This window comes from Alligator mississippiensis, chromosome 7 (assembly GCF_030867095.1).
Source record: "Alligator mississippiensis isolate rAllMis1 chromosome 7, rAllMis1, whole genome shotgun sequence".
In the NCBI taxonomy this organism is placed as follows: Eukaryota; Metazoa; Chordata; order Crocodylia; family Alligatoridae; genus Alligator; species Alligator mississippiensis.
Window position 1 is genome coordinate 4,601,547 of NC_081830.1, and position 26,758 is coordinate 4,628,304.

The following is a 26,758-nucleotide window of genomic DNA, read 5'->3' on the forward strand; positions in this document are numbered from 1 at the left end:
ATTGTTTACATGCCCTTTGACATGAAGATTTAACCCTCAGAGTCTTAAATTTTAGCATGGGAAGATTTTACAATTTGTATTCCAACATAATATAGTGCTCAATTCACTACTGATAGTCTCTGGCCTGTCATGAATAAGGGTCAGACTAATCAGGTCCTATCTAGACATAACAGCAAGGATGAGGTCCTCATTCAGTGGAAAGATTGTCCATTCTAATTAATTCAGTGTTAACTAGTCAGCCTCTTATCAACTGAGAATCTGGCATGATACTCTCTTGGAGATAATGCAGAGCGTAGCAATGGGGCAAAAAAACCCGTGGAATGAGACCCAAAATAGCACACAGGAAATTCCATATTGCATCAGATCAGGTGTCCATCTGGCCTGAGATCATCTCTCAGACAGTCGCTAAAGTAAGAGCCTTCAACTAAATGAGAGTAGTTGTAGGATAGTCTCTCACAGCAGTTCTCCCCTTACTCTTTCCAATTACCAATTATCTTGCACCTTTGAACAAGAGTGTTTAGAGATGTTCTCCTCCATATCCAAGCCAGGATCTCTATGGAAACTCTCATTACTTATTTGGACCTCTGATTGCTTCCATGAATAAGCCATGTCAAGATATCTTTCCAGTGACTTATTATGACATGTAGACACTAAAAATATGCATGCAGGCTTAGTTAGTTAATAGAGTTAAGTACCTGTCTCCAAAAGGGAATTTCTACCTACAGAAATGTCAGACTTGACTAGAAAAATAATCTTGATTGAAAATGGGAGAACACCCTGTTCCCGCCCCACTTACTTTTTGCTTTAAGGTAAAATTCTAAAAATATTCAGTTTGGTAGAACTGACTCCCTCTACACACTCCATGTTTCTTTCTTGACTGTCAAATAAATATTCGCACTGATAATCCAATTTAAATTGATGAGATTGTTGGATGCTCTGGGCCTCCCTCCCTCTTTTCACCAGGCAGTCTGAGCTACAGAGCTGTGTAGTAGGGCTGTGCAAGGCTTCGGACCGCGGTTTAGATCCAGAGAAGCTTCGGATGCTTCGACATCCAAAGCAGCACGTCCGGATTGAAGCGCTGTCTTTGTTAGGCTTTCTGAAGCAGTTCAGAGTTTCCGAACCACTTTGGAAGAGCTTCGGAGCTGCCTCAGAGATTCGGCTGGAAGGTTTATTGGGTAATCAAGGAAATATCTATAACGTTGTTGTTTTTTGTCTGACGTGGATAAAGCTCACAGGGATGGCAGCTTATACTAAGGGCATGAAGCCTACCAAGTTTAAAGGGGATCAGTGCAGAAGTTTTTGGAGAACTGCACCAAAGATTTGTGAAGCAAAACTCATCGGGCACCTGCCTAGAGGAATTCTCTTTATTCCAGTATCACCCTGGATGTGCAAAGCTCCGGATCAGGTTTCTGCTTTGATCTGGCCGAAGCAACTCCATGAGTTTTGCTTTCAGGAATTTGGGGTGCAATTGCTCCCGAACCACTACACCAATCTTCTTGAGACAGAGGCTACCATCCCTGCACGTTTTATCCAAATCAGACAAAAAACAACAAAGTTATAGATATTTCATCGATTCCCCATTATACCCTATGGCCAGATCTCCGAGGCGGCTCCGAAGCTTTGGAGCTGCTTCGGCCAGATCGAAGCAGAAACCTGATCCGGAGCTCTGGATCGGATCAGTGGCATCCGAAGTGGCCGGATCCAAAGCCGGATTAAATCGCTGCCTACTCGCACAGGCCTACTGCCTACATGCACAGACCTACTGTGTAGCTGTAGATCTCTTCTCCAATTCACTTTGCTCATCCAGGGTGATGTGGAAATAGAAAGAATTCCTCTAGGCAGGTGCCAGATGCAATTGTCTTACTTTTGCTATGAGATAGTATTGGGAAATGTTGATTATGTAGTTCACCTGGAAGATCCTTGTGATAAAAGGTTTCCAGTTGGTTAAAATCCTGCGTCCTCTTTAGAAAGGATTTCAGTTTGGATAAATAAAAAGAAATCACACTGCAGAATCTACTGAGATGTTGGTTCCAATCTTTTTAGTTTTAGTAAAGTAAAAACTTGAACAATTTAAACGCTATAGTTTAGCCTATTTATGCTTTCCCCCCATTAATTAAAGTCACTATCGTAAGCAGCCCTGAGAAAGGAAAATCAACCTAGGGTGGCAGAGTTCATTCTGGTGAGGTTCCCCAGTACACAGGGAATACGTGTCCTCTTCTTTGTCCTCCTTCTCATCTACTTGGTTACAGTGACTGGAAACTTGTTTCTTATGGTCGTGATGCAGAGACTCTGCACCCACATGTGCTGCCTTCTGGGGAATGTGTCCTTCCTGGAAATTATGGCAACCACAGCCATTCTACCGAAGATGCTCTCTAGCATCCTTTTAGGAAGCGGCAGCATGTCCTTTGCTTGCTGTATGACTCAGAACTAATTGTACTTATTACTGGTATGGCTGGGGAGTGGAGCTTGAGCTGAGTTGTGGTCAGGATGTACTTCTCCCACTAAGATCAGCTAACTCTGCTTCCACCAGGAGCCAAGCCAGTCAAAGCAGTGGCGTGAGGCACCACAGCTTCCAGGAGCTGGGGCTGGAGCACTCATTGTGCCCAAAGGGAGCCTGCTCTTCCCCTAGATCTTTGTCCTGCCCCTTCTCACAAGCCTGTAGTGGCAAGTCACAGCAGTTTAAGTGAGGAGCAATAAGAACAGGGTTTTTTGCTTGGATGTCTGACTATGTCAACCATTGCTAAGCAGAGTAACATCGGTTTGGCTTAAAGCATAGGGCCTTGCAAGGCCCTTATAATCCTACCTAGAAGTTTGCCAAAGTTTCCATTTCTTCTAAACTTCCTTTCTGTGTTTAGCTCATTGAAGAGGTCCCTGCTAAGCCAAACTGGTCTTCTGCCATACTCGCTAGTCTTTCTGCAAGTTGGGATGGTAGACAACAAGATTTTGCAAGCAACAAATGATGAATGAATAATCATTCTAGATCATTTGTTAAGCTGAATGCAATCAATACAAACAATATCTTTTAGGAAAAAAAAAAACTTTTCTGGAATTGTTCAGTCAAGGATGATTCTGCTCTGACAAGGGGTCTGGACAATATGCTAACCTCCCTAGTCCCTTCCACGCTTACATTTTTAGGAATCTGTAAATCTTTATGGCAGTGTATAAGGTCTAACAAGCAGGAACCAAGAACACAGATGACAGCTATAATTTAGGGAAAGGGGAAAGACTCCATTTTGGAAATCAGTATCTCTAAAAATATATGGGAGTTTAAGTAAATGCCATACTTGTACCAGGGCAGCAATGGGACTCAAAAGGCCAATGTGTCTTTTAGATATGTATTAAAGGAAGAGCTTTTGAATTCAAGACATTCTTTACTAAGTCTAAGCAGTAAAAGCCAGCACAAGCATTGCCCTTTGTGTTTCTATATAGGATCGTGCTTTCAGGATCAAGGAATGCAGTCCATATATACATGTTTCAGGGGCATTAATCATTATGTAACCATTAGGAATCATTATGTAATTCATATGAGTAAAGCACCCAGAAATCAAACACGAGGAGGAAAGTGTCAAAAATAGAATAGATTCATAGATGTTAGGGTCGGAAGGGACTTCAATAGATCATCGAGAATAGAGATCCTTGTAATATTGCTAAAGAAGAAATAAAGGTACTCATGTAGTATCAAGGCACGATGACTGCAAATGTATATTTGAAGCTGATCAAATATCACTGCTTCCTGCTGTAAGACAGCACATTTCAGGGAGTAATGGAAAAAAAAAGACAAATTAAAAAAAAGAAGGAAATGGTCTCTGCTGCTATTGTTTCCTGTCTGTCTGTCTAGCAAACCTTGACCTTCAGTTGTCTAAATCTCAATATGCTAACCTCCCTAGTCCCTTCCACGCTTACTTTTTTAGGAATCTGTAAATCTGTCTAAATCTAAAGCGCCCCTCCCTACTTCCTTCCACACTTACTCTATTTTTTATCAATGTGTAAAGCTTTATGGAAAAGTATATGGTCTAACAACTAGGAACCAGGAATGCAAATCAGATCTATAATTTAGGAAAAGGGGATAGACTCCGTCTTGGAAAGCTCTGAAAATATTTGGGAATTTTAGTAAATACCATAATTCTCCTAAAGCAGCTCTGGGGATGAAAAGGCCAATGTGTCTTTTGGATATGTATTAAAGGAAGAGTTAATAGGAGGTTTGAAGTTGCAGTGTGAGCTGGTTGAAACAAACATCCATTGTTAGATCAGCATTGTCCAGTATAATAACATTACATTGCATAATTTTCAAGTAACTCTAGTTATATCATTGTACATTTGGCAGTGATGTAGTCCTTACTGGAATACTGCATCCATTTCTATTGTCCACACTTTTAAAATATCAAAATGTTGCCAAAGACTATTCATCTCTTGAAGCAATGCCTGAGCACGGGGCTAGGTTTTATATCACCCCCATGGGGTATCTAAGTGGACTGAGGCAGCTAACTGTAATTCTAATTCAGCCCGTGGCCATTTCAGAAGTCCTCTGATTGTTGTGCGCTGTCCCTTCCTTTGAGAATTATTTTCCTCCAAGTAATTAAGTGCACAAAAGAGAGAGAGACTAAACATGAGCTATTTATAGCCATTCACTTGACCATAAGCAGTCTGTCAGCAGATGGGCAGGAAGATTCCCCGTATAGACGCAGTGTCAGGGATACTTGTTATAGTTGCAGTCAGTGATCCCATCCCACCTAGGTCATCTCAGCTCCAGACTAAATGATCCCAGTTTTTCCAGCTTTCCTTACACATCATGTTTTCCATGCCTGAAGCCCTTTTTTGTGTCTGGAACATTTGGTGTTCTTGGGACACTAATCTGGGGATTTTCTTGGGTATCTATGCCTAAAAAGAGACCAATAGTTTAATCCAGGGCTGACTCTCCAGGGTCTTGATTTACATCGAACCTGACTAGAACAATCATTTACAATGGCACTTAACTGGAATGAATCTTGATTGTCCTGGGGCAGTGTTAATTTAGTATTTTATGGATAATTAGGGTGGGACAATGGTTAGTATATCTGTAGGATACCAAAACAAAAGCTTTCTCCTAGGGGAACTCGGTGGTCTATTTTTAGCCTATGAATTCATCTTGGGGTATTGTATTGGGTCTTGAAGTCATCACCAGATGTCCAAGAAATGTTTCAGGCAATCAAACTCTCACCAGGCTAACAACCTCCTCTGAAGAGTCTTTCTTGTAAATCTTTTACTGTGTGCATGAAAGTGTTTTGGAAAACGTATTGCATAGCCTGTCCTTGCAAAGCTTGGCCTCCTTTAACCACAAGACACATGTCAATTGTGGCTAGTCTTAATCTTGATCCAAGGAAGTTGAGCAGTTTAACAGCTTGTCTGAAATAGTATGAGGAGATAATGGAGGATTGCTCAACCCTAGCAAAAAGTTTATCTCGCACTTGGTAGGCATATTAGGATGAACAGCATTATTTCCATTGCTCATTAACAAGCCCCGCAGGAGATACTAACTCTACTTCTCATGGGAATCCCCAGGAGAAATGTATTCAAGTGATACTGAATTGCTCACTTTTTTAACCTGCCTGATTTTCAGCCCCTGCCTGTCCACAAACAGGCATGAGGTATGGGGAGGGCAGTATTGGGAAGGTCTGTATTCCCTACTCACTGTCTTGCCCTCCCAGCTCATTTTATAAGCCATAGGAACAGAGGGGGTTCCTGTGCTATTAAATCTAACCCCCAAAAGCAAAATAGCATTTAATAGAGCTGTTCAGAAACTTAGATTTATAAAAAAGCAGCCCCTATCCTGTCATGTGAGTCCTCTTCCTCTGCTCCTAGAGACCTCAAGGGCACGATGGTTTGATGTGTGTTTGTGTGTGCGTATACATACACAAACCAGGGACAGCACACAGGAAGTCCAAATATTTTCCATTGATCTTAGTCTCTGTCTGTGCCTCTCCCCATACATATTTATTTGTACGCCTAATTCATTATGCACTGTCTCTATGCCTCCCTCTCCCCATAACTATGCATGTGTATGCCGGTCTCTCTCTCACTCTTGCCTCAATACACACGCACTGTGTTCACAATACACGCCTAGCTGTTTACATCTCTGCCCCATACATACTTATCTGCATGTCTGTCTCTCTGTCTGTCTGCCTCTCTCAATCCTATATAATCCATCCATCCATCCCTGTATCATATGGCAATGATTTCACCTTTGAATAATCCTTTCTTAATGCCTCTCTGTGTGTAGACAAATATTCTTGAGAAGCCCATATACTTTTTTGAAAAAATATGTTTGGGATTTTGGTTATCTGAATGGCACTGAATTAAACTGTTCTTATTCCAGTTAGCTGGAGCTTTGATCCGCTGTGTTAACTGTTGCTCTATCTGATTTCTGCCAGCTGGGATTCTGGCTTAGGGTTTTTGTCTACTCTCATAGTCAATGGTCTTCTACAAAAAAGGCTGATCGGCTCGTCTAGAGAAAGATGGGCTGGCTACTGCTCTTCTTACCTCACTGTTGTGTGTCCTGAGTGTGTCTCCTTCCTCACTGTGCAGCCGATCTTCTTTGAGGTACAAGACAGTATTGCATTGCTGAGGACATCTGATCACAGCTAAAATACTTCCTGACTAAGGATCACTCTCTCATACTAAGCATGTCTTTTCAATATGGAGCAACCTCCTTTTCATGAGTGCATGTATGTACCATCAGACTTCTAAGCGCATGATAAAAGCAAATTTAGCTGAAATTGAAAGCTGGACACTATAGCCTGGTAGCATGAAGTGTCACAGGCATTTTTTTTTCCTGTTTGTTTGGGGTTTTTTTGGTTTTTTTTGCTTCAGCTATCCAAATACCACTCACATAGTTCGCAATTCATTTTTTAAAGTGACTTAGACACTTAGAAACCTGTGGTCCATTAACTTTCAAGGACACTTTAGTGTATTAATGTATAGCTCCTATTTGCAAATAAGATTTAGACTCCTTAAGATCTAAATTTACACAAGTATCTAGTAATGTTGGAGCGATGTTATAGCTGTGATTTTCAAGCAATTATGTGAGAATCAAGGAATTTTGTGGGTGATATCTTTTATTGTGCCAATGGCTTGGCTGGAATATGGTTCAAGGAGCTTTCAAATGCAAGGCGTTCTTTATCCATGCCTTTCAATCATTCAAAAGCTTGTCCATTTACCCCAACCATTTAATTTAATAAAAGATATCACCCACAAAAAATCTTGCCTTTCAAAAAGATATTTAGGCATCTAAACATGCACATGCACAGTGGTCCATGTGAGTGGGCTACACATTCAGAAATAGAATAGTACTTGTATATGGCTGCCAAAAATACTATGTAGATGACCAAAAAAATAGCCACTTAGATAACCACAAAGAAATAGCATTCTGCCCTTCATGATAAACCCAGAGATTGCAAATAAGAAACCATCATATAAAAAACATTATACCCTGTTTTGGTCTTTCTTACCAAACTGAATGACAAGTTACCCATCAGAACTGAGTTCACTTGAGGCATCCTCTGGCACAGGTCAAGAAGAACATTTAATTAATTTGAGGCTGTAACAAGTTCCCTTCATCTCTTCACCATAACACCATTCAAATATAAATAAGCACCATTGTCCAAATAATACAAAAGTAACAACTGAAAGAATTATAGACAAAAAATGGTGCTGTCCTCCTTATCAAAAATTAAAATTTCAAAGCATTGATGTCCTTATATTCTAATAAAGTGCCTAAACACCTTTGCGGATGGGAATTCTACAGCTCACCCTCTTGAATGTCTTCATCAAGGCCTCTTTGACTTGCTTGTTCCTGAGTGTATATATGAAGGGATTGAAGATCTGGATGCCCAGGGTATAGAGAAGAGCCAACACTTTATCAAACTCTTCCCCTCTGTTTTCTGGGGGTCTGATGTACCTGCCTATGCAGCTGCCGTACAACACGGACACAACAGTCAGGTGAGCAGAGCAGGTGGAGAAAGCATTTTTCCTTCCTGCAGCAGACGGGATGTGCAGGATGGTGCCGATGATTCGGAGATAAGAGGCGATGTTGAGTGCCAAAGTACTGAGTAAGGTGAATACTGCAGCAAATAAAGTCATTACTTCTATTAGTCTTGTATCCTGGCAGGAGAGTTGCAAGAGAGGGGTGGTATCACAGAAGAAGTGGTTGATGATGTTGGGACCACAGAATTTCAGTTTGGTGATCATCACTGAGGGTGGAAGGACTAAGAGGAAACTAACTCCCCATGAACCCATCAGCAACTGGAAACAGACCCTAGTATTCATGATGGTGGCATACCGTAATGGGTTGCAGACAGCTACGTACCTATCAAACGACATGACAGACAGATAGAAAAGGCCATTGGTTCCCAGGAAGAAAAAGAAAAAAGCCTGAATGAAACATCCGGGAAGGGAAATAGTTTTTCTCTCTGCCAAAAGGTTGGAGAGCATCTTAGGAATGACAACAAAGGTGAAAGGGATTTCCATGAGGGAGTAGTTTCGAAGGAAGAAATACATGGGGGTTTTGAGATGAGTGTCCACCAGTGTGATGAAGATGATGGAAATGTTCCCCAGCAGTATCAAGAAGTAAGTGAGCAGGATTGCAACAAAGAGTAGGATCTCCAGCCAGCGTTCAACAACAAAACCCAAGAGAATAAATTCTGTCATCTCAGTCTGATTCTCCATTTTCAGGTTTCTTTGAATCATGAAAAAGGAAATTAGATGCTGAGAGTATCCCTCTGAAGTTCATGAGCAGAAGCAACGCAGCTGTTAAACATGAGAGATGGGGATGGCAGTTCATGCTTTATTCTGGGTTCAAATTTAGGACTTTAAATTTGTGCTTTTTAAAGCAATGAACACAGGGACAGTTAATCACAGCATCAACAGCATTGACTGCTTTTGTCATCACCTTTGAAAAACATTGCAGAGACTTTCCCTTCTCCAGATGGCTCGTAGCTAGCTCAGCACCAATCAGGAGCCGGATGGCTAATGAGAACCACTGCCTCACTGGGACATATTAAGGGAGATGGTGGTGTTGGAGAAATCTAGATTAGTTTTTCTCCTGAAACTTTGTATTATGTGGTCTGCCGTCTTTCCTTGGCTCTCCATTTGGAATTTAATTTCTCTAGTTGTGAATACTGTTTTATGTCAGTGGAAAACTACTGAGAAGTTATAGGAAATGACAGGGTATTTTAGTAACCATTTAGAAAACCAACTTTTTTAGGTTGTCATTTGTTGAAAGGAAAGGTTTGATTCCTAATCTTTGAATTTAGAAAATAATTTAAATGAAAATGTGTCATGAGCTAGTACTTTCTACCCAACAAAAATCCCAGAGTTAAAATAAAATAAAACTTGTGAATTTTTCCAAGAAAATTAAATATATTAATGTTCTCTTTTTTTTCAGAAACAGTTCATTACTATTTATTTTCTCCTTTCAATTCTTAAAATTCAAAACCATCCAGCCATATTTACCAAATTCAAGACATGAGAACACATTTGGACAGTCCTTAAAATGAAATCTATTTTCTGCTTCATTAATGGAGTTCCTGAAAAATGACTCCTGTCACTCAGGCTGTTCCAGGCTCACCCTATCAGCCCCACCTCCAAAATAATAATGCCATGCAACTTTTTAATGGAAAATATTTGTGACTAAACCATAGGTGCTTTGTTAGGATAGGCAAGAATAAGGATGACCATCATAAAAATGGAAGTGTCTGAATTTAAGACTGTATATATTTGCTTTGTAAAATGCTAAACATGAAGACAGGTAGACACGATATCAGTTGCACGGTCTGGTTTTTTACATTTTATGGAAATAATTAGCCCTGAGCAACTTGTGGCTCACAAAGAGGTCCAATCTGGCCCACAAAGGTCCAATCTGGCATGGGGGATGGTGGCACTGAGCTGCCATCCTTCCCTTACACCCTTTTGCATTATGGTGTCTGCACTTCCATTTCTGCAGTGTGCAGGAACCTGCAGCGAGAGTGAGTCCAGGCAGCTGCCCACCCCAGGTGGTGTGAGAGGGAGATGACCAAGTTTTCCAGCCTACACACACGACCAGATTGCAAGCTCTGCCCGCACTGGCAAAAGGCTGCAAGACCTGCACTAGTCAATGGTTGCCCTTCCCAGGTGTTTGATACCTAATAGAGGTATCAATCAGGAACCAGTTGGCTAATGTGGATGACAGCCATCTGTGCACATTATAAAAAATACCAAAAAAAGTTCTACAATTATTTTTCTTGGCTCTAAAAATTTGGTTAATGTGGAGTATTTTCCCCCTTGGTTTTCTTCTGATAGGGAAACTTTTCATTGCTTTGACTGACCAGATTTGCATATTATTTCATTTTAGTCACAACCTCCAAGTTTCCAGGGAAGGTAGTCACATGAAGAAAAACAAAGAAAAATAAAAAGATTAGTTTCTGGGTTCATTTGTTCTTTGATGAATAAAGGAAAAACCTCTGTATTAAAGTCAGAAGCTCACAAAGACCTCTGTGGGCATGGTCATGATTTCTGATAGTGAGAATTGGACATTCCCTTTGTCTTTGAAAATTTCCCGCCTTACTTCTCTACTGTATTATATGACTCACTTGTGCTCCCTTTGGTATATGTGTCCAAGGTCCGGACAGAGGTCAGAATTCAGGTTTCAGACGTGTTAGGGGCTGGAAGAGACCTCCTGAGATCATCAGGTCCAGCCACCCTGTACTAGGGCAGGATTGATTGCTGGGGTCAGATGCCCCCTGCAAGGTGTGCATGAAGGAGTTTTTTGACGATATCCAGAGTCGGTGATTGTACCACCTCTGGGGGAGTGTATTCCAGACCCTGGACACTTGAGTTGTAAAGAAGTTTTTCTTTATGTGTAATCAAAAGTGGTCAATTTATGACCATTAGTCCTAGTCTTCCCCTGGGGAGCCCTGGTGAACAGATGTTCTCCAATTCCTGATATGCACTCTCTATATATTGATAGGCTGCCACCAAGTCCCCTCTGAGTCTTCTCTTCTCCAGGCTAAACAGATCCATATCTCTCAGTCTCTCATTGTATGGCTTGCTCTGCAGACCTCTAACCATACCTGTAGCCCTCCTTTGCACTCTCTCAAGCTTCTCCACATCCTTCCTGAAGTGTGGTGCCCAGGACTGGATGCAGTACTACAGCTGTGGCCTCATCAAGCAGGAGGATTACATCCTTAGTCTTCCTTGAGATGCATCAGTAGATGCATGCCCGTTCTTTCCTCTCAACAATATCTGTTAGGGTAATGATATGAATTTTGGGTGTTGGGGGAATGATTTAGATTTTGGGGAGTGCTGGGTGTGCAGCTGAAAAAAAGTTTTTTCCTGTGTCTCAGCAAAAGCTGCTGGTCACAAGGCTGGATGATTTATTAAAAACAACTAATTTCTCTAATGCTTAAGTAGATACTTAACAAAAGGATATGGTGCAAAGTGCATGATGGGTTGGGTAAAAATAGAATGCAGCCCACCAGCTACCATCAGGAGGCAAAAGAAGAAATGTGGCCTTGGAGATGGTGCTGAAGTCAGCAAGAAAACCAGAAAGAACCAGCAAGAAACTGCACATGACCGAAAGCAGATGGGGGTTAAAGTCTTACACATGCGCTGTTAGCAGAGAGGCATGTAAATGAATGAAATGCATAGGGATTTCCATGCTAATGAAGCAAACAATAAACAGAAGCAGAGCTTAAGATAGGAGGAGAAATGGGTGGAACATAGGAGGGACACAGGTGGGGTGAATATTAATTTGAATGAACCAAGCTGTATAAAATATGAAAAGAACTAATGTTCAATGCAGGTCCCCTGGTTCATGGGCTGGGTGGCTGTGAGGGATCCTTGTCTGAAGCTGTTTCCATTGTGAATAAAGGTGTCACGAGCAATGTGTGCTGGTGTTTGCTCCCTGCTCTGCTCTGGATAATGCGAACCAGGATCCACGAGCACTTGGACCCTGGTCTCCCTAGGCGTTGGGCGCCACATGGAGTTGGGGTCTAACAGAACCTATACACTGGATCCTTATCTGGTATATCTTATCATACTACCTTTGACTTAAAAATCCTCAGATTTTTTAAAAATATATAACCATCCAACTTTACTTACCAAATTCAAGACATGGGAGAATACCAATGAGCAGAACCTGAAAACAATAACTATTTACTACTTCAGGAATGTTTGTAGTGAATTATTTGGTATCTCACGCCCTCCCTACCAGTGTCATTGATTGCCCTCCCAAAAGGTTTTCAGCCCATGTGCCTTCTTAATGTGAATACTGAGGACTAAAGCATAGATGCTTCCTGTGGATCACCAGCCTCAACCAATAACAGCTGTAAGAAGTGTCACAACAAAAACGTGAACTGTTCTAATTCAGGGCTTTAAATCTTTGCTTTGAAAAGCACTGGACATTGAGACAATTAGACCTCACATCAGCAGTACTATATATTGTGAAAAAGGTGGTCATTGGGGTCAAAGCGGAGCTTTCCTTTTTTGCTTGTTTCTTTTTTGTCCCCCTCTCATGCCTTCTCACAGGGAAGGCATTGATTAATTTTGTTTGCATATTTGAATATTGGGACATTTTTCTGAGGGACCTATTCAAAGTTTTCAGGAAACAGAAACAAGAAGGTGTTTTTTAAATGACTTTTCTTCCTTGATGAACAAAAGCAATAACCACTATTTGAGAGCCAGCCAGACAGGGAGCTTTTATCATGATGCATTTCCTGGTTGCTTCTATGGACAATTATTTCGGGTAGAGGGCCACTTACTGAGTTTTGGCAAGCCATCGAGAGCCGCCTCGTAGGCAGCCAAGGGCAGAATAATATTAATTTTCTACATTTTTAGGGACCCCGCGGCCTGGATAGACTGGTCTGGCAGGCCACATCTGGCTTGTGGACCACATTTTGCCCACCCCTGGGCTAGAGTGAAGCAAATATGGTAATGCCTTGCTTCCAATAAAATGACTATTAAGGACATGTGTCTCTTTTAACTGCTTGCATGACCACATAGTCATGGAATAGTAATACCACACACTCTTCTTACATGATTGTGTCCACACAACTCCCCTCCTCCCCCACTGACCACCTCCTCGCCCCCCCGCTACATTGGTGCTGTATTTTGTTGTTCTTTTACCCTTATTAAATGGTTATATCACAGAGGAGGTAATAGACACCCAATCCACTTTGAAAAATAGTGAACCTTGTGACCCGTTTCCCCAACCCCAAACCTAATATGCATGCTTTTAAAAAAGTGCATGTCTACAAAATCTCATTTCAGCTGGGCACAATGTAGCCTTCTCTGGGTATGTCTGCTTTGCAATTTCTGCGGTGATTCTATAATGCAAAAAAAGCCTTTGTGCTCTTGGGAATAGAACCCAGAACTGGCTCTCCCACTGTCAGAAGTGAGGGCTGTCTGGTTCTGAGCTTCTAGCCCCTTAGTCTTGATGCTAGATCCCCATTTTTTAATGTTCTTTGATGGAAATTGCATATTTAGGGAAGTGTCACTTTAAAGGACCAAATGAGGCAGCCCTGGAAGGAAATGTTTTTTACTCAGAATCCAGGTGTATATATAATGATTGTTACTAATTCTTTGGAGACTGTATTTCCCTTGCTGCATGTGTGTTGACAGATGACCCCTGATTGCTTGCAGAACTGGAAACACCTACTGTTTGATTCAACTTTTATTTTCTCTTTTGTGCATCTTCCTTCTTTGAGGAAACCACTTCTCAGGAGAGACTATGGAGCATCACAATGAAGGCACTTAGAAGATTGCAAACCTTTTTTTTTTCCTCTTCCCTATACCAAAACTAGTGGGCATTCTCACTGCAACTTAGAAGCACTTAGTCACATATTTTTTAACTGTCTATTGTCATCTTGGAAGTTTTGAACCAGTCCCTGGAAGCTTTTGAAATAGCCATCGATTTCTGCTGCCAGCCCTCAGACTCACTTAATTTCATTCCATTGCTACCTTGCAATACCCCTTATTCCTATAGGTGTCACGGGAATAGACAGCCCTAGAAGACAATAGATAGACCAATCTTCTGACTTGCTGTTGGAGGCCTTACTCAAAAGAACATTTTCCTGTTCTGAGATGGCTCCATATTGAAATGTCTTTTGATCTGCAACTAGAAAACATCAGGGCAGGTTCAGTCAGGGGTGTGTTAATTGATTTTCTATTATCCTGTTATTGCTATTCCAATTATCCTATTATCACAACCCCAGTCATTGTACTTAAACAGGATTTGATCCATGCCTAGAACTCTTCTGATTGCAGCCAATAAGCATGTCCAGTCACCAAGTTTCCAAAATCAAGGAATGGCCCTAGAAGTAGAAGCAAATACAGGCAAAGAGAGAGGTTTGTAGAACTGTGGGGGAGCTGAAGGCCAGCATTTGCATAGATATTAGGTACTGAAAGAAGCAGAGAAGTACATAAGAAGAGATGCAAAAGTACTGAGGAGTCAGGGCAGCAAGCAAGCTAATTAGCTCCCAGCTAGTCCTGATTCCCTAAGTGGGCCTGGTTGCTATTTATCAAATACCACCAGCTGGCTTCAGAGCCTGCCATGGGTGGTGCTAGGTACATATAATCAGTAGCCTGCTTAGTGCCTAGGTGGCTATTTAACAGGGTAGGTGATCCTCTGTGCTGTTTTGGGATGCTGATGACTTTTTTCCCTAATTTTCTGGTTCTTGAGTGTTGGTTCTGACTTTCAACTGGCCTAACATAGTCCTGTGAACAGATTAGGTGTAAGGCAGTTGCTTTTCTTTTTCTACTCTTGAAACTGGCTCCCCAGGCAAGTAAGAGAGGGGTGTATATGGAGGCAAGAGGCAGAAAGTTAAGAAAAAGGATGTATTTTAGGGAGATAGTTGCCATTATAGACTATAGGGAGTCTTGGGTTCTAGTCTAGTTGCTTGTTCCTGCTGGGGTAGAATCTTTCTCTCTGCTCTCTATTGGCTTCAAGCAATGACTATTAACAATGAGATATGGGTGGGCAGCTTCAAGAAGAGGACTTCAGGATGCCTACTTTCGGTTTCATGGGAAGAGTGCTGTTTTCGGAACTTGGGAGAGACACAACTCAAACTCTTTCTGTTTGTGTGGGCCTTGAACATGAGTTTTCTGTAGACTAGACAACACCCTAACACTTAGTGCTAACACATGGGTTTGTCCAAGCCTTCATTCTCTTCCTCTTGCATCTGTTTTAGGTTCTTATACTTCAGAACATGTGTATATATAGCTCTGTAACTACTCTGACAGTGTTGTATCTTCAGCAAGTGTGTGAATGTGAACACTTGCACATCTACATTGCATGTGTAATAAAACTACAAAATGTGTAGGTACCTGAGCTACAATCTGGCCTGTTTCTTAAAAGTAAAGAGTGTTAACAGGATGAAACCTCTCTCCACAAAAATGGAAATGAAACCTCTAAAGATGTTTTGGGTTGACATGAGCTTCCAAAAAGAATTAAAAAAAAACAAACCCACTTTTGGGAGCAATCAGAACTTGACCTCTTCTCCTGGTATTTTGATTTGAGAGCTGGTCTGGAACAAAAACAAACACATGCTCACTTTCCAAATTCACTTTTCTAAATGTCATCAAAATCTTCATGAATGAACTCTTAAGGTTCTTTATAAAAGCTTAGGGTTGGTAGGGGCCTCAGTAGGTCATGTAATCCACCCATGCTCAAAGTAGGACCATACCAAATTATATCATCCCAGCCAATATCTAGTCTACCCAGGTATTAAAAACCTCCAAGGATGGAGATTCTCGGTAACCTTTTCCAGTTCTTTACTACCCAGCGGCTGCCCAGCCTGTACCGGTGCTTGGGATTGGTTCGTCTTAAGTGCAAGTGGCCAAATCACTATACACAAGTGTGGTGAATTGAATTTCCTGAGATGCACTCCTACCAAGGAGTTACCAAGGTTACAAGAAACAATGGCCACAAGCTAGCAGAGAGCAGATTTAGACTGGACATTAGGAAGAACTTCTTCACAGTTCGAGTGGCCAAGGTCTGGAACGGGCTCCCAAGGGAGGTGGTGCTCTCCCCTACCCTGGGGGTCTTCAAGAGGAGGTTAGATAGGCATCTAGCTGGGGTCATCTAGACCCAGCACTCTTTCCTGCCTATGAAGGGGGTCGGACTCGATGATCTATTGAGGTCCCTTCCAGCCCTAACATCTATGAATCTATGAAGGAAGTGACATACCGATGATGAAAGCTGTGACCTATTCAGTTTTCTTTCTTCAGCTTCTGGGTCAGTGTGGGTGGGGGAGGTGGGGAGAGCTTATACCCAATGTTCCTTGAAAAATCCAAGTAAACAAATGTACCTGGTCCTGAATCTTGAACCGTAGGACCTCCTGAATGCACATATCTCCATGAGAATAAGTGTTACTGTTTGGTGTGTGTGTGGAGCTGCTTGTATGGATTAAGCATTGTCAAACCATAAAGATCACTCAACAGATAAAGAAAAGACAATTCTTGGGATTCGATGGAGAAGTTGGGTTGGTGTCTCTTGAGAGACCTGCTAATGAGCAATGACATAATGCCAACAAAGCTAAATGGTATATATGCCTAGCCAATGTAGGAGACACTTCTTAAAGCAGAGCAATACGACATTATCTTAAAGGGCACCTGTAAAACATTCACAAAGAATATTAACAAAGAAATAATTTTCTAGTTCTTTTTCTCATTTTAGACAATTCAACACATGATCTAAGACCCTGGCTACAAGAAGCTGCAGAACTGAAGAGTGAGATGATCTTATGTCCTATCCATTTTCACTGCACTTTAACGAACAAAGAGAGTTTGCTGCTAACAAGAAAGTGTCTTTAGAGGAGATTCTAATTTTCTGGGGACACCCTATTTCCTTTGAAGTATTTCTCAAGCATTAAGCAACAGGTTCAGGACCAGATGCAATGCCTCAAAATGAATTTATTCAGACCCAGAAGATCTCAAGAGCTCCGTCAAAGAACCTTTTGCTTGTCCATGCAAGAAGTGGTGAGTTGTTTGACATTATGCCTTATGTTTTAGATACATTTTATAATGTGTGAGGAAGAACATATATTGCTCTACACTCTGACGATGGAAGAGGGAGGAAATAACCATCTTAAAGTGAAAAGAGACTGGGAAAGGCAAAATTAGAACCTCAGATGTAGCGGGTGGCTCACTGAAAAAGATTTATTGACCTTTCAAACATTTTGAAATATCTTATTAAAAATCCCACATGGGGATTATAATCACCATAACACCAGAAACAATAATTTTCACAGCCTCCACATCTATGGCATCCTATTTCCATGAGTTCTTTGTGCTAATTCTCAATATCACTACTTATTAAAGTAGCCATGGGCTGAAACCCATTGTACAAACACAAACTGAAAAGATATAATGCTGCCTGCAATTGAAGAGGCAATCGTTGGTGAAAAAATATTTTGTTGGACCGGCTGCATAACTGGGATAGACATCATCATATATTGCGGGTACATCCTTACAGCCCTGAGCCTTCTGTCAGGAAGAAAACACATTTTATTATTTTTCTTTAAAAAATTCAGAGATAATGCTATTCCTGACATCTGCAGGATCCTTAAATATCTCAGCCCCAAAAAGTAACAGTTCTTTGATTCCCCAGTCACGTATTAGTTTGCAGGCCTCTGCCCCAGGATCTCACTACACCTATAAAGACAAAAAAAGCATGACCTAGCTCAAGGATCTCCGAATCTTAACAGATTTGCTAGTTTTCATTCCTGAGAGTCCATGAAGACTCAAAAGTAACGCAATCAGATAGACTGCTGTACATAGCTAGATGGATAGTTGTCCAAGAGGCTTTTTTCTATAATCACAGTATAGGGGCTGTTTTTATACTGCTGGTAATGATTTTTGCTTGTTTGATTGATTCAAAAGCTGCAAGTAGCTTACTATAACCAAGCAATCCCCCAAGGAGTTTCCCCAAACTCCCCTAGAACTCCAGTGTTGAAATTGCTCCCACTGTGATACTAGAAAGGTAAAACATGATGGTCTTGGGTCCCTTATTGAAACCTAGACCAAAAAGAAACTCTGCCCCAGTGAAGATATACATTTTCTAGAGTTTGATTCTTGGAGTCCACACACATGGATGGAGTGGAGGTCATATTGGGAATAGAGAGTCCATGTTGAGATGAACAATTTGAGTGAATATCAGCTATCCAGGGACAGAAGCCAGGTGTGGGAATGTGTTTTCATGATTTCTCCTCATGACTGCTTCTTTGTCCTTTCTCTGTTAATCACTGCTTTATTTGTGTGTGCATAAAGATGAGCCACATATGGAGAACCGGACTGCAGTGGTGGAGTTCATCCTCGTGGGTTTTCCCAGCAACCGTCAGCTACAGCCTCTGCTTTTTGTAGTGCTGCTTCTCACCTATGTCCTAACTGTAGCAGGGAATATTCTTATCATCATCGTCACCCTCGTGGACCATCGTCTCCAAACCCCCATGTACTTCTTTCTTAGAAACTTCTCTATCCTGGAAATCGGCTTCACCTCTGCTGTCGTCCCCAAAGCCTTGGATATCCTTGCATCAAACCAAACAATTTCTTTACCAGCGTGTTTCACTCAATCATTTCTTTATTTCATGCTGGGCACTACAGAGTCCTTCCTGTTAGCAGCAATGTCCTTTGATAGATATGTGGCCATCCGTAACCCTCTGCGCTATACCACCATCATGAACTCTCAAGTCAGGACCCTTCTGGTGCTGGGTTCCTGGATTGCAGGGTTCCTCCTCATTATTGGCCCTGCAATAATGGTCTTCCACATGCCTTTCTGTGGCCCAAATGTCATTGACCATTTCTTTTGTGACAACTCTCCACTTCTTAAACTTGCCTGTGCAGATACCAAGCTCTTGGAGTCTCTGAGTTTTGTTATAGCTGTGTTTTCTTTGTTGGGCTGTTTCACTGTCACTGTTGTGTCTTACATTAGCATTGTCATCACAGTGATGCAAATGCCTTCTGCTGCCAGGAGGCAGAAAGCTTTCTCTACTTGTTCTTCTCATCTCGTTGTGGTGTCCATGTCTTATGGCAGCTGCATCTTTATGTATGCCAGGGCAACGAAGGACAGCGAGGTGGATGTCAGTAAGGGGGTGTCTGTTCTCAACACCATGGTGTCTCCTCTGCTCAACCCCTTCATCTATACCCTGAGGAACAAGCAGGTTCAGGTGGCTTTGAGGGACATTTTTAGCAAGGGTGAAGTGTTTTCTAAAGAACCAAAAAAATAAATAACGCTCTCTCCCTCGGCCCTCCTCTGTTCATGTTTGGAAGTCCCACTAATCATGGGTTCTGGTCATCTACACTTTGGGGTATCTATGGCCACCATCCACAAGGGAAGCATCCATATGCCCAGCTCTCACCCTAAACAATGACCTGTGCATTTTGCTTTCATTTCACTGTATTTCAGCCCAGGGCTCCCCTCTGTGTGCTCCTCTATTGACAACCTTCACCCTTGACCAATGGCACCTTCATAGTCTAGCTCTAAACTCCCATACGTTTCCTTGAGTAATGTTTGTTTTTGTTTTTGCTATGGAGATGCAGTTGGTGTGGGGTGAGGTTGGTCTATTATTTTATTTTATTAGTTTTTCCTTTAATCTCCCTTGGCTGAAGTGCACAGCTAATTCACCTAATAGGTACCAAGCCATTAAGTACATAAAGCTGCTTCCGTCCAGATATTTACAGACATTTCCATCTACCATATATTACCTGAGCTGGGTTGACATCTATTCAGCCAGAAGTTGTAAAACCCAGCTCCCCTGAAGCATGGGATATCCCTGATTTTATTATAAGAAATGCAGTGCTACCTATATTGGACACATGCCGTCTTATAAGAAGTCTGTGGCATTATTATTTAAAGCTAAACTATTTCCAGGTGAGGTTGACTAGTTCTCAAACTAGGGTTTCTTTACAGACAGATTATTTTGTAATCTAGCTTTTTGCTGAATTATGCAGTGTTCTCATTTCTGTTTTTGATTTCCGTCTTAAGTCAGTGAGAGCTTTATTTCTGTTACATTTTGGCAATATTTGTCCTGCAACAAAGAGGGTTTCTGTGTAGTCTTTCCTAAATTCAAAGGTGCAACAATTTTGCTGAAAGGCAATAAATCGTAGCATGAGTTTGCCATTCCTTCTACTTCAGTTATGCTTAGATGGAATTTAATGGAACTGTATTATTCATGAAGTCTATGATTTGATTATAAATCTTCTAATCTATTATACCTGCTCCTGTGTACTGTTTTGGGTCTCATTCCATGCTTTTTTTTGCCCCATCGCTACACTCTGCATTATCTCCAAGAGAGTATCATGCCAGATTCTCAGTTGATAAGCGGCTGACTAGTTAACACTGAATTAATTAGAATGGAAAATCTTTCCACTAAATGAGGACCTCATCCTTGCTGTTATGTCCAGATAGGACCTGATTAGTCTGACCCTTATTCATGACAGCCCTGTAGCACAGACTGCCTGGTGAAAAGAGGGAGGGAGGCCCAGAGCATCCAGCAATCTCATCAATTTAAATTGGATTATCAGTGCGAATATTTATTTGACAGTCAAAAAAGAAATATGGAGTGTGTAGAGGGAGTCAGTTCTACCAAATGTATTTCTTCTCCACCACCACTTTGATGGAATAAGGTACAGAAATAAAAACGCCCTGAAAGATAAGGAAGATATCATGTCTGCGGTTCAACAAAAATAAGTCTTCTGCACAACTATTATGTCTCTCTTAGATAAATAACATCTTATATGTATTTAGTTCCCTCTCTCTTTGAGAACTCTCAAGTTCTTGGTTGCTTGCCCCATTCTCCTCCGCACGGGTCCCAAGCAAGTAGCAATCCTAGGTCACCTTGTATTCACTACTGCTATCAACATCGTGGGGTTCTCTTCTCTGTGTTAGTTTTCTTCCACACTCATTCCTTTCTGTTAATTTTAAGTCTCTGGGATGTTATTCGATGTCTTCAGGTATCAGACTCACCGAGTCAAAGTCCTTCTTTGTTAACTCACTTCAGCTTCCCAGGTCAGTCTCTCTCCAGGACCCTTCTTACGTTCCCTTATCTCTTGTAGTTTCTCCCTGTTTCTTCTGGGTTGCTTTCTTCTCTTTTTCCAGCTAAATCTAGGTTACTTCCCCTTTCAATCCTTCCGGCCATCTCCTGTCTCTCTCACAGCCAGCACTGTCTCCCCTCTCCCTTGGCACTGCTGCTCTCTTTTTTAATGTTTTTTCTCCAGTCTCTCTCCCCCTCTTGCTGTCCTGGGACTCCTTGCTAAGGCAAGTTTTCTGCTTCCCTGCACTCCCCCAAAGTTCTGTGATGGGGCAGACTTGGTGCCCCGTCACCAACTCCTTTCACACGCCCCTATAATTTAGCATGCTCCTGTGCAGAGCTACAGGAGTGCAGCTGGACTTTCCCCGTTTTGACTCTGGAACTGAGTGCAGGGAGCATGTCTTTTTTGAGGTCTCAGTGACACACCACCTGTCCTTCTGGCACTGAGATAATGAAGCCATATCATTCAAAACAGAGGGACAAAAGTACATTGTGGAGTTGGAGTGGGCAGTAGATTGGGAAAAGGAGTGTGGAGCTGAACTGGAAGCAGAAGCTGGCAGGAAGGAGAGTAACTGAGTATCAAGAAGAGCAGGAGAGCAGATAGCCATAACCTGGAGCCTCCCTAGCCTGGCTTGCTGGAGCAGCCTGCCTGCTAGGGCTGAGAACCACCAGACTTGCTTCAATGTGAGACAGAGCAGCCTGATATTGGGTTGGAGCCATGATACAAACTGGGTTTTTTTTTGCGGGCCAGGAGGGGAGGGAGATGGTAGGGGTTGTGTAGCTAGCCCTGTTGAATAGAGTTTATTAGCATTATAACTGCCCTGCTATTTACAATTCAGTTCCTACACAGCTCAGGAGGCTTACAACAGTTCAACAGCCTCTGTCTGCTGTGTCAACTTTTGCAAGCAACTAAATTATAGGGTTGGGGAGGAGTGGGGGATTTCTCTTGGCCAGGTCACCCCAAGAACCTTTATGGCTGACTGAGGCTTGAATACCCCCCTGCCCCTCCCTTCCTCTCCCCCAAACCCCACAGCTTCATTGATTGCAAGGGCTGGAAGGGATCTTACAAGATCATTTGGTCCGTCCCATCCCCGCCCTCCTTGTACTAGGCAGGAAAGACAAATGGGGTCAGGAGACCCCAGCGAGGTGACTGTCCAGTCTCCTCTTGAAGATATCCAGGGTTGGTGATTGCACCACCTCTGAAGGGAGTTTATTCCACAGTCTGGCCACTTTGACTGTGAAGAAAGTTGTCCTAATATTAAGGCCTGAAACGCTCTTCTAGGAGTTTGAGGCCATTACTCCTGGTATTTCCCAAGTGTGCTTTGGTGAACAGTTGAACTTGGTGCTTTGGTGAACTTAATTTGGTTATGATCTGCCCAACTTGCCAACCTGTCTAGGCCTGCCTGTATCTACAGCCTATCTTCAAGTGTGACCATGCCTCCCCATAACTTGGTATCATTTCCAAACTTGGCCAGTGAGCTCTTTACCCCCACATCCAAACCATTGATAAAGATGTTGAAAAGAACTGAATCAAGCACTGACTGAAGGATACCAATGGCCACTTCTCACCAGGACGACACAGATCCACTCATTACAACTCTCTGGGTCCTACCCTGGAGCCAGCTTCCTATCCACCTAACTGTCACGCAGTTAAGCCCACAATCCTCCAATTTTCCCGTGAGAATATCATGGGACACCAGATCAAAGGTCTTTTGGAAGTCTAGGTATACGATGTTGACAATATCCTTCTTATCCAGGTGGTGAGTTACCTGGTTGTAGAAGGAGATGAGATTGGTGAGACAAGACCTGCCCGCGATGAAGCCATGCTGGCTGTTGTTCAGAATCCTACCTTCTGCAAGTCTATCATGCACAGACTCCTTGATGATCTCAAGAGGTCTCTTCCAGCCCCTAACATGTATGAAACCTGAATTCTGACCTCTGTCCGGACCTTAGACACATATACCAAAGGGAGCACAAGTGGGTCATATCATACAGTAGAGAAGTAAGGCGGGAAATTTTCAAAGACAAAGGGAATGTCCAATTCTCACTATCAGAAATCATGACCATGCCCACAGAGGTCTTTGTGAGCTTCTGACTTTAATACAGAGGTTTTTCCTTTATTCATCAAAGAACAAATGAACCCAGAAACTAATCTTTTTATTTTTCTTTGTTTTTCTTCATGTGACTACCTTCCCTGGAAACTTGGAGGTTGTGACTAAAATGAAATAATATGCAAATCTGGTCAGTCAAAGCAATGAAAATTTTCCCTATCAGAAGAAAACCAAGGGGGAAAATACTCCACATTAACCAAATTTTTAGAGCCAAGAAAAATAATTGTAGAACTTTTTTTGGTGTTTTTTATAATGTGCACAGACAGCTGTGGTCCACATTAGCCAACTAATGTGGGGGTAAGACAACAAGAAATTGTTTTTTAGATATATTGGTAGTAAAAGGAAGGCCCAGGGAGGAATAGGACCACTGCTAAATGGGCAGAAGCAGTTGGTGACGGACAGGGGGGACAAGGCTGAACTCCTCAACGAATTCTTTGCCTCAGTGTTCCTAAGCGAGGGGCACGACAAGTCTCTCACTGGGGTTGTAGAGAGGCAGCAGCAAGGCGCCAGACTTCCATACGTAGATCCTGAGGTGGTGCAGAGTCACTTGGAAGAACTGGATGCCTTTAAATCGGCAGGCCCGGATGGGCTCCATCCGAGGGTGCTGAAGGCACTGGCCGACATCATTGCAGAGCCACTGGCGGGAATATTCGAACGCTCATGGCGCACGGGCCAAGTCCCGGAGGACTGGAAAAGGGCTAACGTGGTCCCCATTTTCAAAAAGGGGAGGAAGGAGGACCCAGGCAACTATAGGCCAGTCAGTCTCACCTCCATCTTTGGTAAAGTCTTTGAAAAAATTATCAAGGCTCACATTTGCGAGAGCCCGGCAGGGCAAATTATGCTGAGGGGAAACCAGCATGGGTTTGTGGCGGGCAGATCATGCCTGACCAACCTAGTCTCTTTCTATGACCAGGTTACGAAACGCCTGGACACAGGAGGAGGGGTGGATGTTGTATACTTAGACTTCAGGAAGGCCTTCGATACGGTATCCCACCCCATACTGGTGAACAAGTTAAGAGGCTGTGATGTGGATGACTGCACAGTCCGGTGGGTGGCGAATTGGCTAGAGGGTCGCACCCAAAGAGTCGTGGTAGATGGGTCGGTCTCGACCTGGAAAGGTGTGGGCAGTGGGGTCCCGCAGGGCTTGGTCCTTGGACCGATACTCTTTAATGTCTTCATCAGTGACTTGGACGAGGGAGTCAAATGTACTCTGTCCAAGTTTGCAGATGACACAAAGCTATGGGGAGAAGTGGACACGCCGGAGGGCAGGGAACAGCTGCAGGCAGACCTGGACACGTTGGACAAGTGGGCAGAAAACAACAGGATGCAGTTCAACAAGGAGAAATGCAAAGTGCTGCACCTAGGGAGGAAAAATGTCCAGCACACCTACAGCCTAGGGAATGACCTGCTGGGTGGCACAGAGTTGGAAAGGGATCTTGGAGTCCTAGTGGACTCCAAGTTGAACATGAGCCGGCAGTGTGACGAAGCCATCAGAAAAGCCAATGGCACTTAATCGTGCATCAGCAGATGCATGATGAATAGGTCCAAGGAGGTGATACTTCCCCTCTATCGGGCGCTGGTCAGACCGCAGTTGGAGTACTGCGTGCAATTCTGGGCACCGCACTTCAAGAAGGATGTGGATAACCTGGAAAGGGTCCAGAGAAGGGCCACTCGTATGGTCAAGGGCCTGCAGACCAAGCCCTACGAGGAGAGACTAGAGAACCTGGACCTTTTCAGCCTCCTCAAGAGAAGGTTGAGAGGCGACCTTGTGGCTGCCTATAAGTTCATCACGGGGGCACAGAAGGGAATTGGTGAGTATTTATTCACCAAGGCGCCCCCAGGGGTTACAAGAAACAATGGCCACAAGCTAGCAGAGAGCAGATTTAGACTGGACATTAGGAAGAACTTCTTCACAGTTCGAGTGGCCAAGGTCTGGAATGGGGCTCCCAAGGGAGGTGGTGCTCTCCCCTACCCTGGGGGTCTTCAAGAGGAGGTTAGATGAGTATCTAGCTGGGGTCATCTAGACCCAGCACTCTTTCCTGCTTATGCAGGGGGTCAGACTCAATGATCTATTGAGATCCCTTCTGACCCTAACATCTATGAATCTATGAAAAACTGGTTCCTGATTGATACCTCTATTAGTTATCAAACACCTGGGAAGGGCAACCATTGCCTAGTGCAGGGTTTGCAGCCTTTTGCCAGTGTGGGCAGAGCTTGCAATCTGGCCATGCGTGTGGGCTGGAAGACTTGGTCTTATCCCTCACACCACCTGGGGTGGGCAGCTGCCTGGACTCACTCTCGCTGCAGGTTCCTGCACACTGCAGAAATGGAAGTGCAGACACCACAATGCAAAAGGCTCCCTGGTGTAAGGGAAGGATGGCAGCTCAGTGCCACCATCCCCCATGCCAGATTGGACCTTTGTGGGCCAGACTGGACCTCTTTGTGAGCCACAGGTTGCTGACCTCAGGGCTAATTATTTGCATAAATTGTGAAAAACCAGACAGTGCGACTGATATCGTGTCTACCTGTCTTCATGTTTAACCTTTGACAAAGCAAATATATACCGTCTTAAATTGAGACACTTCCATTTTTATGATAATCATCCTTATTCTTACCTATCCTAGCAAAGCACCTATGGTTTAGTCACAAATATTTTCCATTAAAAAGTTGCATGGCACTGTTATTTTGGAGGTGGGGCTGATAGGTTGAGCCTGGAACAGCCTGAGTGACAGGAGTCATTTTTCAGGAACTCCATTAATGAAGCAGAAAATAGTTTTCATTTTAAGGAATGTCCAAATGTGTTCTCATGTCTTGAATTTGGTAAATATTTCTGGATCGTTTTGAATTTTAAAAAATAAAAGGAGAAAATAAATAGTAATGAATTGTTTCTGAAAAAAAAAGAGAATATTAATATATTTAATTTTCTTGGAAAAATTCACAAATTTTATGTTATGTAAAATCTGGGTTTTTTGTTGGGTAGAAAGTACTAGCTCATGACACATTTTCATTTAAATTATTTTCTAAATTCAAAGATTAGGAATCAAACCTAACTTTCCTTTCAACAAATGACAACCTAAAAAAGGTTGGTTTTCTAAATGGTTACTAAAATACCCTGTCATTTCCTATAGCTTCTCGGTAGTTTTCCACTGACATAAAACAGTATTGACAAGTAGAGAAATTAAATTCCAAATGGAGAGCCAAGGAAAGACGGCAGACCACATAGTCCAAAGGTTCAGGAGAAAAACTAATCTAGATTTCTCCAACACCACCATCTCCCTTAATATGTCCCAGTGAGGCAATGGTTCTCATTAGCCATCCGGCTCCTGATTGGTGCTGAGCTAGCTACGAGCCATCTGGAGAGGGGAGAGTCTCTGCAATGTTTTTCAAAGGTGATGACAAAAGCAGTCAATGCTGTTGATGCTGTGATTAACTGTCCCCGTGTTCATTGCTTTAAAAAGCAGAAATTTAAAGTCCTAAATTTGAACCCAGAATAAAGCATGAACTTCCATCCCCATCTCTCATGTTTAACAGCTGCGTTACTTCTGCTCATGAACTTCAGAGGGATACTCTCAGCATCTAATTTCCTTTTTCATGATTCAAAGGACGCTGACA

The 26,758-nt window shown here is 42.6% G+C and overlaps 2 protein-coding genes across 2 annotated transcripts; one reads left to right on the forward strand and one right to left on the reverse strand.

Annotated features, from left to right (window-relative positions):
* Positions 1 to 7,749: 7,749 nt before the first annotated feature.
* On the reverse strand, positions 7,750 to 8,700 carry LOC132251524 (olfactory receptor 6E1-like). Its single transcript, XM_059731357.1, has one exon. It carries the CDS (start codon positions 8,698 to 8,700, stop codon positions 7,750 to 7,752), a length of 951 nt encoding a protein of 316 aa, XP_059587340.1.
* A 9,587-nt stretch (positions 8,701 to 18,287) lies between these two features.
* Positions 18,288 to 19,232, forward strand: LOC132251525 (olfactory receptor 6E1-like). The gene has a single exon (XM_059731358.1). It carries the CDS (start codon positions 18,288 to 18,290, stop codon positions 19,230 to 19,232), a length of 945 nt encoding a protein of 314 aa, XP_059587341.1.
* The last annotated feature ends 7,526 nt before the right edge of the window (positions 19,233 to 26,758 follow it).

Coding starts and splice junctions, on each gene's coding strand:
- LOC132251524 (XM_059731357.1), bottom strand. CDS start 8,700: ATGGAGAATCAGACTGAGATGACAGAATTTATTCTCTTGGGTTTTGTT.
- LOC132251525 (XM_059731358.1), top strand. CDS start 18,288: ATGGAGAACCGGACTGCAGTGGTGGAGTTCATCCTCGTGGGTTTTCCC.